The 12,839-nt window shown below is 39.0% G+C and overlaps 1 protein-coding gene across 1 annotated transcript in view; it reads left to right on the top strand.

The window, feature by feature from the left end:
- Nucleotides 1-12,839, top strand: part of PGM5 (phosphoglucomutase 5) — a 174,738-nt gene that overhangs the window by 105,542 nt on the left and 56,357 nt on the right. The window contains exon 7 of the mRNA XM_058565304.1: nucleotides 904-1,019. Coding sequence (XP_058421287.1) covers nucleotides 904-1,019 — 116 coding nt within the window. The remainder of the gene's footprint in view (nucleotides 1-903; nucleotides 1,020-12,839) is intronic.

The following is a 12,839-nucleotide window of genomic DNA, read 5'->3' as shown; positions in this document are numbered from 1 at the left end:
AGAGATTTGCTTGTGGAAAGTTTATTCCTTTCTGCTACCAAGATCAAGGTTGCCTTCAAGATCAACGCCTATGGGGAAGTGAGGAAGGAGGATAAGACAGAAAGAGAGAAGCTGGACTGTGATGTAGTCACAACAAAGGCTTAGCCAACCTATGGGGAGCTCTGGAGCTGAAATGGCCTGACAGAGTTGTGCCAAAAGGGGGCAAGGAAGCTAGACCTTTATACATCCTTCATTCACCAGTCATTGGATTGTGGCTTGACACAGGGAAGGGAACATGATTTTGAGTGAGACATATCTCTTTGGCAGAGAGTGGGGGTCATATCTGTGAGCTGTCAGCCATCAACATTTCTAGTAGCTGATAGAATGAGTGTTCCAGTCCTAAAAGTCCTAAAATATGTAAGTGTGTGTGTATGTATGTATGCACGTATGTGTGTGAAACTGAGCAGTGCACCACGGTATCCACTGCATGTCATCAGTAATTTCTAGAAGTTGAGTTGCTGGTTCATAGGATATGTATATATTCATCTTTAGTATATACTGTCAAACAATATTTCAAAGTGTTGTACCAAATACCATCTTAATTTAGATTCTGAGATTCCCCAAGTGGGATCTTACCACAAAGATAAAGGAACATTTATAGAAGGGAAACATAGATATGAGAATATTCTATACATTAAGTTAATATTTTCTATATTATGGGGAAAGCAATATTAAGGACCATTGGTATATGCTATTTATCATCCTCTATCTTATGACTTGACATCCTGAAAACCATCAACATTGTTCAGGATGTTCTGAACTCTGGTTATAGAATTAATAGATCCTAAAGACTTCCTCCTGTGCTGAGAAAAGAAAGGAAAGGAGATATATGAATTGACTGTTGCCTCAAATTTCATTTTTCAGAGTGGCCAAATCAATGAAGGTCCCTGTATATGAGACCCCAGCTGGATGGAGATTCTTCTCAAATCTGATGGACTCGGGACGGTGTTCTCTATGTGGAGAAGAGAGCTTCGGCACTGGTAGGCTTTGTTGGGTTGATGTTACTAAAGAGGGTGGCTACAGCCCTCAGTGACTCCAGTTTGGAGACTTGCGAGCCCACTGTGAATCAAAGGCTGGAGGAAGAGTTAATTAGAAGCAAAAAAAAATCCGAGAGACCTAGGGGATATGTGCTGTGATACACTCACATCTTCTGCCTATTTCTTCTTATTTTTAAAAATTTCTATTTCTTTAAAAAATATTTTGGAAATTTTTAAAAAATTTATAAGAGTAGAGAGAATATCATATTGAATTCCCATGTGTTCATCACCTAGTTTCAACCATCATCAACTCATGGTCAATATTGCTTTTTCTCTACCCTTCTTCTCTAGGGGAGCCCTCTTCCTTGATTCTTGTAAAGCAATCCCCAGTGTGAATCTTTAAGTATAAGGGCTATTGAGAAAAAAAATTTTGACCACGGTACCGTTATCACACTTAAAATGTTAAAAAAATAATTTCTTCTTTCAGTATTTTAAAGATGTCACTCTGTTGTCTTTTGGCTTGCATAGTTTCCAAGAAGTGGGCTCTAATTCTTAATTCTGTTTGTCTGTATTTAAATTTCCTTCAACCTCATCTCTGGCTACCTTCAATATTTTCTTTCTGTCTTTTGTTTTCAACAGTTTAATTATAATTTGTCTGGGTATGTGTATTTATTTTTAATCCTTCTTGGGGTTCTCCGGGATTCTTGGATCTGTTTGTTGTCTTTCATTAATTTTAGAAAATCTTCAGCCATTATCTTTTCAAATTTTTCTCCTTCCATATTCTCTCTCTCTTCTCCTTCTGGGACTCCAATTGCACATATGTTAGACGATTTGTGAACATATGTTGTCTCAGAGCTCTTATATGCACTGTTTGGTTTTGTTTACTCTTTTTTCTTTTTGTTTCAGTTTAGATAATCTCTATTGGCGTATCTTTCATCTCTATTGGCATATCTTTAATTGATTCTTTCCTTAGCTTTGTCCCATCTGCTGATGAGCCAGAAAAGAAATTTTCTTCATCTCTGATATTGTGGTTTTTTATTTCTAGCATTTTTATTTGACTCTTTTTTATAATTTTCATCTCTCTGATAAAATTCTACATCTGTTTCTGTATGTTGTATGTTGTTTATATTTTCCATTAGATCATTTAACATATTAAACATAGTTATTTTAAACTCCCTGTCTGATAGTTCCAATATCTGGTACATCTCTGACTCTGATTTTCTTGATTGCTTTATTTCTTGATAAAGCAATGGTTTATTCTTTCTTACTTTTTGTATATCATAATTTTTCATTGAATGCTGGACATGATGTATATAAAAACAGTAGAGACTAGGGAAAATAATATTTATATGCAGAAATGGGAACACCTCTTTTTCTATTGGGCCTTAATGTGCAAGGTTAAGTTAATCTAGTCAGGAGTTGAGCTGGGTTTGGATTTTATTGTTTCTGTTATAATCTTTAGTGTAGCGCAGACTTTAAATTCTTCTAGAAGTGGGATGTTTTTACTATGTGCTGAAAGCAAGGATGGGGTGCTGAAGGAGATTTTTCAGTGTTTCTGTTTCATTCGCAGCTTTCAGTAGTTACTGCGGGTCTGTGATACGAAATAGACCTCTATCACCAGGTGCTTGACCCTTCTCCAATGTCAGAGACCTCTGCTTAGTATTGGTATACTCTGGGCCCAGGCAGGTTTCCTACCCTTTCTCCAGGGACAGAGGGTTTTTAGTTCAACACCTATTCCAGTAGCAATGGATCTTTGCCTGGGCCCTTGGGATGAGAAGGTTTGCAGCTCATACATCCAAGAGCTTAAGGCTTTTGTCTCCTGAGGTTTGGAGAAGGTTTGAGGAACTGGCTGGGTTTCATGCTTGTCTCTCAGCAACTGATCATCTCCTGCACGCAAGCACCGTCAAGTCTCCCTCTGTGTTTCCAATCTTTCTTTAGAGCACCCAGTGGAAAAAGAACTCATGGGAAAGAACTTGGAAGTATGTCTCTTGTATCTGGGACTCCAGGCAATTTTAAACTAACGTAATAGGCTATACTTGGCCTTTAAGAACTTTTTAAACTCTTATGTGACTTCTTATTATTCACTTGTATGGAATCATCCTCTTTCTCCTGTGCTCTGCCAAAGGCGACATGGTTTTGTATTCTGTCTCTCCTTGGAGGGGCTTGTCACTCTTTGGAATTCACTTTACTTGATTGCCTTGTGACCTCAGATCTTTAATGAGTTCAAGAAAAATTATGATTTTGTAGGTGTCTTGGCCTTTTTTTATTACTGGGAGGGGAGTGACGTTCTCTTGCAGATTTTCACATCCTAAACAGAAGTGCAGAAGTGGAACTCCAAAACTAATTTCTCCTATTCTCATCCCCCCTCAATAGTTTTTTCCAAGTAGGATCCAAAAGATCTTACATTATAACTGGTTGATATCTCTTAAGTCTCTTTTAATCTGCATTTCTTCCCTCCACATTTTCTCTTTCTAATTTATTCATTGAAAAAACTGGGTCATTTGTCCTATAGAGTTTTAACAACTTTCATTTTAATGTTGAAGTCCTCATTTTTCTTTATAACTTGTTTAGTGCTTATATAAAGCAAAGCTATTGATTAATAAGCCTCTTCTCTGGTTTGCAACCACCTTAGCACATTCTATTATTAATTATAGCATTTTCTTTTTTAGAAACTCTACATCCTCTCTTGGGGTATACAGTCATATAATCTATGACTAAAAGATTTTTTGTGTTTTCTTTTCTAATATTTATACCCTTTATTTCATATTCTTATCTTATTGCATTAGCCACAATCTTCAAAATAATATTAAATAATAATTGTGATAGTTCATGATTTTAATGGAAAAGAATTCAATGTTTTACCATCTATTTTATGATTACTTTTTAATATGGTAAAATCTTTATCATGTTTAGGTAGATTTTGTTCCTATTCTCATTTTACTTAGAATCTTATTAGAAATGGTTGCTGGATTTATCAGGTGCCCTTTTAGAACCTAGTGATATATTAATATGTTTTTTCCCTTTATTATGTGAGTGTAATAAAATATCATGATTGATTTGCTGATATCATACCATACTTGAATTCCTAAGAATTAGTCCTATTTTGTCCTGCTTAAACAGATTGCAGTAAAACCACTCTAACTGGTCATAATGACAGCATTTCAGGCTATATTAGGGTTCCTAAAGGAATTTCCTCCTGAGGAATTTTCTCCTCTTACTGAAATCTGTTAGATCCTAGTAGCATTACCATTAATGGTCCAGGAGGGATGGCATGCATCTTTGTTTCCTTGGAAAAAGAGAGACCATATCAAGCTCTCTCAAGTACTACTGTTTGAACTCAGAATGTATGGATGGCAGCTGTGCTTAGGACAGCCGAAACATACATTTTCTCTGCTGAAGCCCTAACAGATAGAACAGTTCCCTTCCTCTTTGGTGTTCTGTGTGTCTAAACCAGTAACTGTGACCCAAAAAATCAGAGATTATATATTGTTTATAATAATTCTGCCTGCTGGTTATTATAATAACACAAATGTAACAACTGGAATGGGAACTGGTAATTCCAGGTTATCCTTCCCTCTCTCTTTGTCATTATAAGCATTCATTGAGTGCTTATGATATACCATATATTTAAGTATTTAAAAATAAAGGATAAAATATTACATGTATAAACCATATTATGCCCTTAGTAATAGATATTTACTTACTTCAATTTAGTAAACATTTATTCAGTACTTACAGAGTACACTGCACTGTATTGGATGGTTTGTAGAATACAAAACGCTTCAGACGATACCTTTAGGAAACTCAAGATCTTTAGGGTACATAATTAGAAAGATGCACAGATGACTATTCTACAAAGCAGAAACTTTAGAGTTCCATATAGAGAAGTAGAAAAAATGGTATAGGAGATGAGAAAAGCGGTAAATGCTTTGGGACTGGACATTCAAAGCAGACTTCATGAAAGAGATAGAAGTTGTGCCAGTTTTTAAAGAATGGGAAGGATTTGTACACATAGAGATGAAAGGATTTGTACACATAGAGATAAGGCCCTGTCTTATCAAATGGAGGGAGCAATGTCAAGAAAGGAATAGAGGTGGGAGAGCAGGGGACATGTGTTGTAAGTAGCCAGTCATTCAGTTTGTCTAGAGCAGTGTTTTCAAAAATGAATCAAGACTCATTTGGGGTCATGAGATTAGTATAATGTCATGAACGGCTTTTTAAAAAATTTAATAGACTAGAAACTATCAGAATGCACTGTGTGTAGTAAAGGTAAATGTTATTTTGAGAAATATGTATTTATAAATATGCACACAGGTATCTGTGTGTATACTAGGTCTCATTGTAAAATGTGTTTATTGTGAGTCATGGCCAAAAATGTCTGAAAAAGCCTGGTCTATAGCAGGAGTCAGCAAACTTTTTCTGTAAAGGGCCAGCTAGATGATACATATTTTAGGCTTTGCAGACTAAGAGGCTACATACGGTCTCTTTCACAATTACTCAACTCTGCCCTTGTAGCATAAAAGCAGCCACAGACAATACATAAACAAATGAGTATGGCTATATTCCAATAAAAATTTACTTACAAAAATAGGCCTGAGTCCAAATTTGGCCCATGGGCTGAAGTTCGCTAACCTCTGACATATAGGGTAGGGTGGAGGAGAGAGTATCAAGAAACAGCGATGAAATACGAGTGACGAGGGGCCAATTTTTGAAGCCCTTTGCCTGCCTCACTTAGACGTTGGGACTTGACTCAACTGGAAATAGGAAACCATGATTTGCACAGGAGGGATGTTTGCATGCAGATGCTTTTCAGCAGGCTTTGCTTGTAGACAGTTTATGCTGATTGCAACATGTAGCCTGGACTAGAAGGGAATTTTAAAAGTCTCTCACTGTTATATTTGTTTGTCACTTTCCTTTCAAGAAGCACAAGAGATTTTTCAATGTATAGAGCCCCAAAGGTATTGCCTTCTCCACCATTCTTCAGGTTCCGGTGACAATAGCCTGATTTGACAGATGAAGCTCCTGAGTCCAAGAAGTAGTTAAGTAACTCGCCCAGGGCCCCAGAGCCTGGAAAAGGTCTCCACTTGAATTAAATTACAGTTGAACTAAAAGACAAGTCTCCTGCCCTACGGTGTATGCCACATTGCTCCGTGCTAATGAGCCTTTCCGATGAAAGCGATGACTAATTCCATTTCTCAAGCACTCAACAGTAAATAACTGTTAGAAGGCGTGAGGAACTGGACCACTCAGTCTTGGAAGGAGAAAGTGGTTTCATTCTGCTCTTGTAGTGGGCTTTGTTAATGCCAGTTCTTGGAGAGGCGCTGAGTTGTTTGTGTCAGAATCACTTGGAAAGCTTGCTAAAAATACAGATTTTCTGTCCTACCCATCCTTGGAATCTCTGGAAGGATGGAGCCTGAGAATCTGAATTTTAAATAAGTATCCTCATATGATTCTGATGTATAGTCAGGAGTAGGAGACATTGTTCTAGTAGAAACCAGTATTTTTGTTTTTCATCAGGAATGGTAGAAAGAGTGTGCCTGAGATGCCACGCCAGGTTTGGTCCAGGGAGTCTAGAGGCCCAGGAGTGTGAGGCTGATGATCATGTTCAAGACCCTTACCTGCCACTTATGGACAAGCCACATGGCTTTTCTGACCTTCAGTTCTAACCTGTAACAGTCAGCTGATCACAGGAGCTCCCTGTCTACCTTGGGATATGGTTTTCAGAATTATGTGAGCTAATTAAGGGAGGACAAAGTAGAGAGATGGAAAGGTTTTAGGCCTGAGACTGGGGAGACACTTGTAAAATTTATCCAAGCTTTCTCAAGTGGAGGCCTTTTTCAGAGTCCCTGGGGCATGTACCAACTACGAATACATAGTTTAGTGCCAAGAAGCTTGAAAATATGGATCTGCCTCAGTCTCAAGAATGCCAAGCTTTTTGTCCAATACGAGCAGGATATATCCTGAGTGGCAATTTCCCTTGCCATCTTCTTGAGCTCCCAGAACATTCCAAGATAACAAGCTGGTGATAGGATTAGAGTTTAGGCTTCTTTCCTAGGGAAAGGTCTAGGTCCTGGACCATAGGAAACCTGTATTTATGGCTCTGTCAAAGAACCAAGGTCATTTAAGAAGCCAAATCCTTTTGTGCCAGGACGAGGTATTCACCCACTTCCTGGGAAGGGCCTTGGAAAAACTGCTTTACAGAGAGAAAGGAGAATGTTTTCTAAATCCTCAGATTTAAATAGAAGAAAACTGTTCGTCTAAATGGCATTCTGGCTACTTTTCTGAAGTTGCGAATTTGAAAGACTCTGGACTTGTTTCCATATACAAAAGGGGATGTACTAAAATACTAAAACTAAGATCTAAGAAACCAAAAACTGTGAAGATTTTTGGCATTTGTTGATGTTCTACTGGTTTCCATCATTGTTATCAGTTTTCTAAGAAATTGTACCACTTGGGGAGTATATGAATTATCATAGCTCAGAGCTTGTCCCTTTACAGGCGACACTGAAGAATTGCTCCATTTGTGAACGCCTGGAAGAGCTCCAAGCTTGATCACCATCTTCAATATTACTATTACTTTTATTATGTATTTTTTAAAAGCTAATGTCAATAGCCATACAAATTTGCCAAATAAAATCAGGTAATTCATTAATGTTTAGTGTTTCCAAGAAAGCACTCTCTGTTGAGTTCTTCACAATAATAATAGTTATTTTTTTAAATGAGCACTTAGGATGTGCCAGGGCATTGCTAAGCCTTTTGTATATGCATCCATCTCTTTCTGGGAATTTAGAATTGAATCCAGGTTCTCAGGCACCAACATGGCTTGTCCATCATTGTCACACTGACTTTTTCCACTGTGTACTCTGCAGTACAGCCTGGTGCTGTTGAAGTTGGCTATTTTTACATCTCCTCAGTCTCGAGCACAAAAGGAAGAGCCCCATAGTATATGTGTATTCCATGATGCAGGAAATCTCAAGTATCTGTCTAGTCTTTTGAGATTTGCTGGATCCCTCTGCTTGCCATGCAGAAATTGTAAATGCCCTGAGGACAGGGGCCGTGTCTATCTTGTTCAGCTCTATTTCTTTGATATATGACAGGCCTGGAGTAAGCGTTTGTAGGATGGATGGAAGTGTAGAAGGATGGATGGAAGGATGGAAGGATGAAAGGAAGGAAAGAGGGAAGAATAGATGGAAGGTTGAAAATATGGATGGAAGGAGAGAAGGAAAGAAAAACATAGAATTTCCATTTTGGTATTTCTTCTTTGCATGATTAGTAATTGTATTTTTATCACTCTTGAGTGGATGTATTTCTGAGATCTGGGAATTTGAGTATCCCAAGATTTGGGAGGATTCATAAAAACAAAACCACATAAATATAGACCAGTTGGAAGGAGATGAGGAGTGATATTATGAATTACAGTCAGAATTATATAAAATTTAAAAATAAAGTTTTGATATTTTCAATCATCATATAATTTTCAGCACAAATTAATAGCTAACAAAGTGCTTTTCAGAAGATTGCTTCCCAAAATCTGTGTTAATGAACAGATTTTAAATTTTAAATACTGTTAAGTATTTGTAATTTGTTTTATTAACTTATTTATTTCCTGTTTGTGGGGTTGTTGACAATTACCTGTAAATAGCCATGTTCAACAGTGGGCTAGGTTCCAACTTTAGTGATCTTTGCATATACTAAATTCTTATGGCCTTTAGGCACAGACATTCTCTGCTCTATTGTCTTATGGTTTATATTATTGACATTCTCTAGTTGCTCTGTGAATGGACATTTTCTTTCCCCTAATAGTTATACAGTTTATAACACCTTCAGGACCATGCCACTTCTTTCATTTATATTTCACACATGAACTATGTATATCCTAACTCAAGGCTGGGTTCACAATAGTGCTGTTGAACAAATATTGAGTAGGTTTAACTGTCTCTTATTTATACAATTATTTTATTTAATATTGTATATTTTTTAATGAAGGGAAACTTTACTCCATTTCCTGTCTAGGTGATCATTAACTCTACATTTGGATGTTTTCACTCTCTCTAGGACAGAGGGAGAGGCCCACGTATCTGTGAATTTCAGATTATTGAGGTTCTACCACATTTCTTTCTCTTATTTGTGGCCAGTTTGTATAAATTTGGCTGGGTAGCAGATGTGAGGTCAGGAGGCTGTGATGACAGTATTATCAGCGCTAGGAGAGCAGTTTCTCTGCTGGGCTAGTTGAAGCAGGCCGTGTGCACACGTGCGATTCAATCTGGGCGGGGCCAGAGCGCAGAGGGGCTCTGACTGACATCCCCAAGAGCCTCCTTGTAAAGTTCGGAAACCGAAACTCCCTTCTGGACTCTCTACAAACTATCAACCCCTGTGCTGGGAAACAGAGCTCCCGCCGGGAGTGGGAAGAATATCTCCATCACATAAAATCCTTTTCTTGGGTTTCCACGTTTCCAGTTCCACTGACCCTTCAATTCATCCTCCAAGATTATGAAAAGTGGCAAGAGGAGGTGTTGTGTGACAGCTAAGTGTGGAGTGGAAACAAAAGGACGGGGCCTCTGAGCCTGTGCACACTTACCAGTGCATTCTGGGACCAGGAATCCTGGGAAATCATGGCCCTTAGCCACAGATTGAAGAATTCCAACCACATTAAGGGTTTCTTTTCACAATGTCTATGGAGGGGCATTTAACAAGGGGGCCCATCCCTTGGTATTTAAGATTCATTCCCTAAAATTGTGCTTTGAGGCTTTCCCCCCGGCTCTCTACTAGTTGCTAGGGGGCCCCACTGAGAACAAAGTATGATGACTATAGAGTGACAGGCCCTCAGTCCTGTGGTACAGGCCTTAAACCCACTGGAGAGACTTCTGGTTCAGCTTATGACCTGTCAAGGAACAATTCTTAGAGAGTTGTATGACAAGAAACAGGATGGGATGTGTGAGTTAGGAGGCCCCAGTGTCCCTTACCTTCCTGTGCTGGTGCACTTGTGTGAGGGAAGTGCATCGGTTGGCCGGCCATGATATTGTTAATGCTTTCCCCTCCTATGAGGTGGATGGCTTGGCTGCCTTGGAGTGTGAGTTAATGAAATAGTGCTACTACATACTATTCATTGAGCACCTCCTAAGTGATACCTATAACACTTAGGGCCTCCTATATATTATTTCACTGAGATTTCTCAAAAATGAAATGAAGTAGGGACCATAATGACTCCCATTTTACAGATGAGGAAATTGAGGCTTGGAGAGGACGGTCAAGCCACTGGCCAAGGTCACATGGGCAGAGCCAGGATTCAAACCCAGTGTCAGTGGCTCCACAGTACCCTGCTACCCCTGTTTAAGCAGATGCCGAGGGGTCATTTTCTCCCATCTGGTTATTCTTTTAGATGAGGATTGAATGAGTACCAGGGGACTTGGGAGAATGGTGTCATGTAAACAATGTAGCATCAGGAGTTGACAGACCTGGCTCCAATCCTGACTCCCCCTCCATGTGGCGGAACTACCTTACACAGATCCCTTAACTTCTCTGGCCCCCAATTTCCTCATTTATATGATGAATCTGTTCATGAAAGCGATGATCTGTAAAGTTTTTTCCAATGTAACATTCCAAGTTGCTTCTAGCTAGCTAGCTACTTTTAGTTAGGAGTGAATCTGATGAATTATATCAAACTACGTACTAAAGTTTCACAGTCATTCATTTATTCATTCAATGAGTATTTACCATGCACCTTCTATGAGCCAGGGCCAGGGTAGAGTGATGAGTAATTTCAGACATAGGCCCTTCCCTCATGGAGCTTACAGGGTGTTGCTATGGTCAGGATATTAACCAAAAGCCCTGCAGCATTATTTGCGTCAAACACTATTATTATTATCATCATCATCAGATTTATTGTTACATAGTGTTATTCATTGGGAGCCATGTTGCCCACAGCACAGGATGAGCTACATGTGTCAGTTACTGCCATCTTAACTCTCTGAGCTGACAGCTGGCTCTGACCTGCTTATGTGCAGGATAGCTTTGTTTTCTAATTAGTGAAAATTTTAGAGCATTTATTTTTTTAAAACCATTTATTTTTAGGCATGGAAAAGTGCCAATTTTTCCATGAGCCTTGTTTTTTGGCCAGATTTAAAGAACTGAACATAAGTGGTCTGAGACATGAAAAAAAAAAAGCCCTCTCACAATTCTGTAGCATGTTCTCAAATCTCAGATTCACCTGCAAGGGATGTCTCCCAACTTTCCCTCCTAACTCCACGATTTTTAAAAGACAAATCCTTGTCTTGAGTGGACAAAAAGAGGATGGGAAGAATTTCGCTGCACATTAATGAAAACTTCACTTGTAAATGAAAAGGGTACATTGATATGAGAGGAGAAGTAAGAGGAAATTTAACAACTTTTCTCGAATGTCGAGTGTGAGAAGGAAGCAGTGCAAATTCATTACTCAAATCTTCAGAAGGGCTGCCTCAGCTCTAACCACGTGGGGCATTTTATCTGCTTTATTGCAACTCCTGGGGCCTGCTGTCACTACAGGGCTATTCTAGTTAAGTCCATAGGAGTTGGAGCCAATTGCCTAGGTTTGAGTATTCTTTTCAAGTCACCGTGTGACCTCATACAAATGACCTAACCTCAATCTCCTATCTGTAAAAAGGAGCTATCAAATTGTGAAAATTAGATAAGAGATGTATAAAATACTGAGTAGAGTGGCTGTTGCCTTGCTCTTAATCTTCCAAGAATGGACTTTATTTTACTTTTTAATTCTGCTTCAAGAGCAAGTATGTATGTCTATACGCATACACACCCTTCCTGTCATTTCTGGCTCAAGGAAATGTGTGTGCTAAGGTCTGTGCTGGATGTGCACATATCCTAAAAACCATCAGGAACCTCTTTGAGTGAGTGGCCTTTCTTATCAGGTGACCAGCCATCCTGGTGTGCCTGGGACTGAGAAGTTTCCTGGGATGTGGGACATTTAGTGCTAAAACTGGGAAAGACCCGGCCAAACTGGGAGAGTTGGTTACCCCAAAGTTGGCAAAACCCTTATAGGTTTTGCAGACCAGAAGTGCAGGGAGAAACCATGATACCGAAGCTGACTCCAGTAAGAGACACCCGCCTGAGCAAGACCAGTGGCATCCATTGAACTAGAGACCAGTGGCCACTTTCCTTTAGTGCCAAATTCAAACAAAAAGAGGAAGAGGCCTAATTCACTATCCCTAAGCAATCTGCCCCTAATGTGGGACTATTGTGAGTACCCTTCTCCTAGAGCAGTGGCTCTCAACCCTGGCTGTCTGTGAGAATCACCCAAGGAACTTAAAAAAAAAAAAAAAGAAAAGAAAACGACTGATGCCTGTGTCTCATTGCCAAAAATTCTGATTTTATTGGTGCAGGGTGGGGCGGAAGCATTGGTATTTTTTATGAGTTCTTTAGGTAAACCTAATGTGCAACCTGGGTTGAGAATCACTAATCTATTTTCCAGCCTGGAGTCAGCAACAGGTGCAAAATGACTTATATTTTCCTAATTGACAAATTCAGACCTTCCTGATCTGAGTTTGAGCTGAGATGACTTGATCCATTAGTAACGTGTGATGTTTTATTGAGTTCCTTTGCCCGTGCTGGGGTTTCCATTTGAAGGAAATTCCTTTGAGATGGTTCAGTCCTCTCTTTTCTCCCCTTTTCTTTTGTGAGGTCACTGTACTTACTGGTGTACCGCCTAGCTCAAAGGAATATGGTTTTAAAGCTTGAGAAATTTCAAAGTCTAATTTGAGGGGAGACGGAATACAGATGTTTCTGATGAGAAAAAATAGACCCTCATTTTTGTACTGATTTTTGCTGGAGTTA

The sequence above is a fragment of the Diceros bicornis genome, chromosome 22 (genome assembly GCF_020826845.1).
Source record: "Diceros bicornis minor isolate mBicDic1 chromosome 22, mDicBic1.mat.cur, whole genome shotgun sequence".
NCBI classification, from domain to species: Eukaryota; Metazoa; Chordata; class Mammalia; order Perissodactyla; family Rhinocerotidae; genus Diceros; species Diceros bicornis.
Note: the sequence above shows the minus strand (reverse complement) of the source record. Positions and strands in the feature narration are given on the sequence as shown.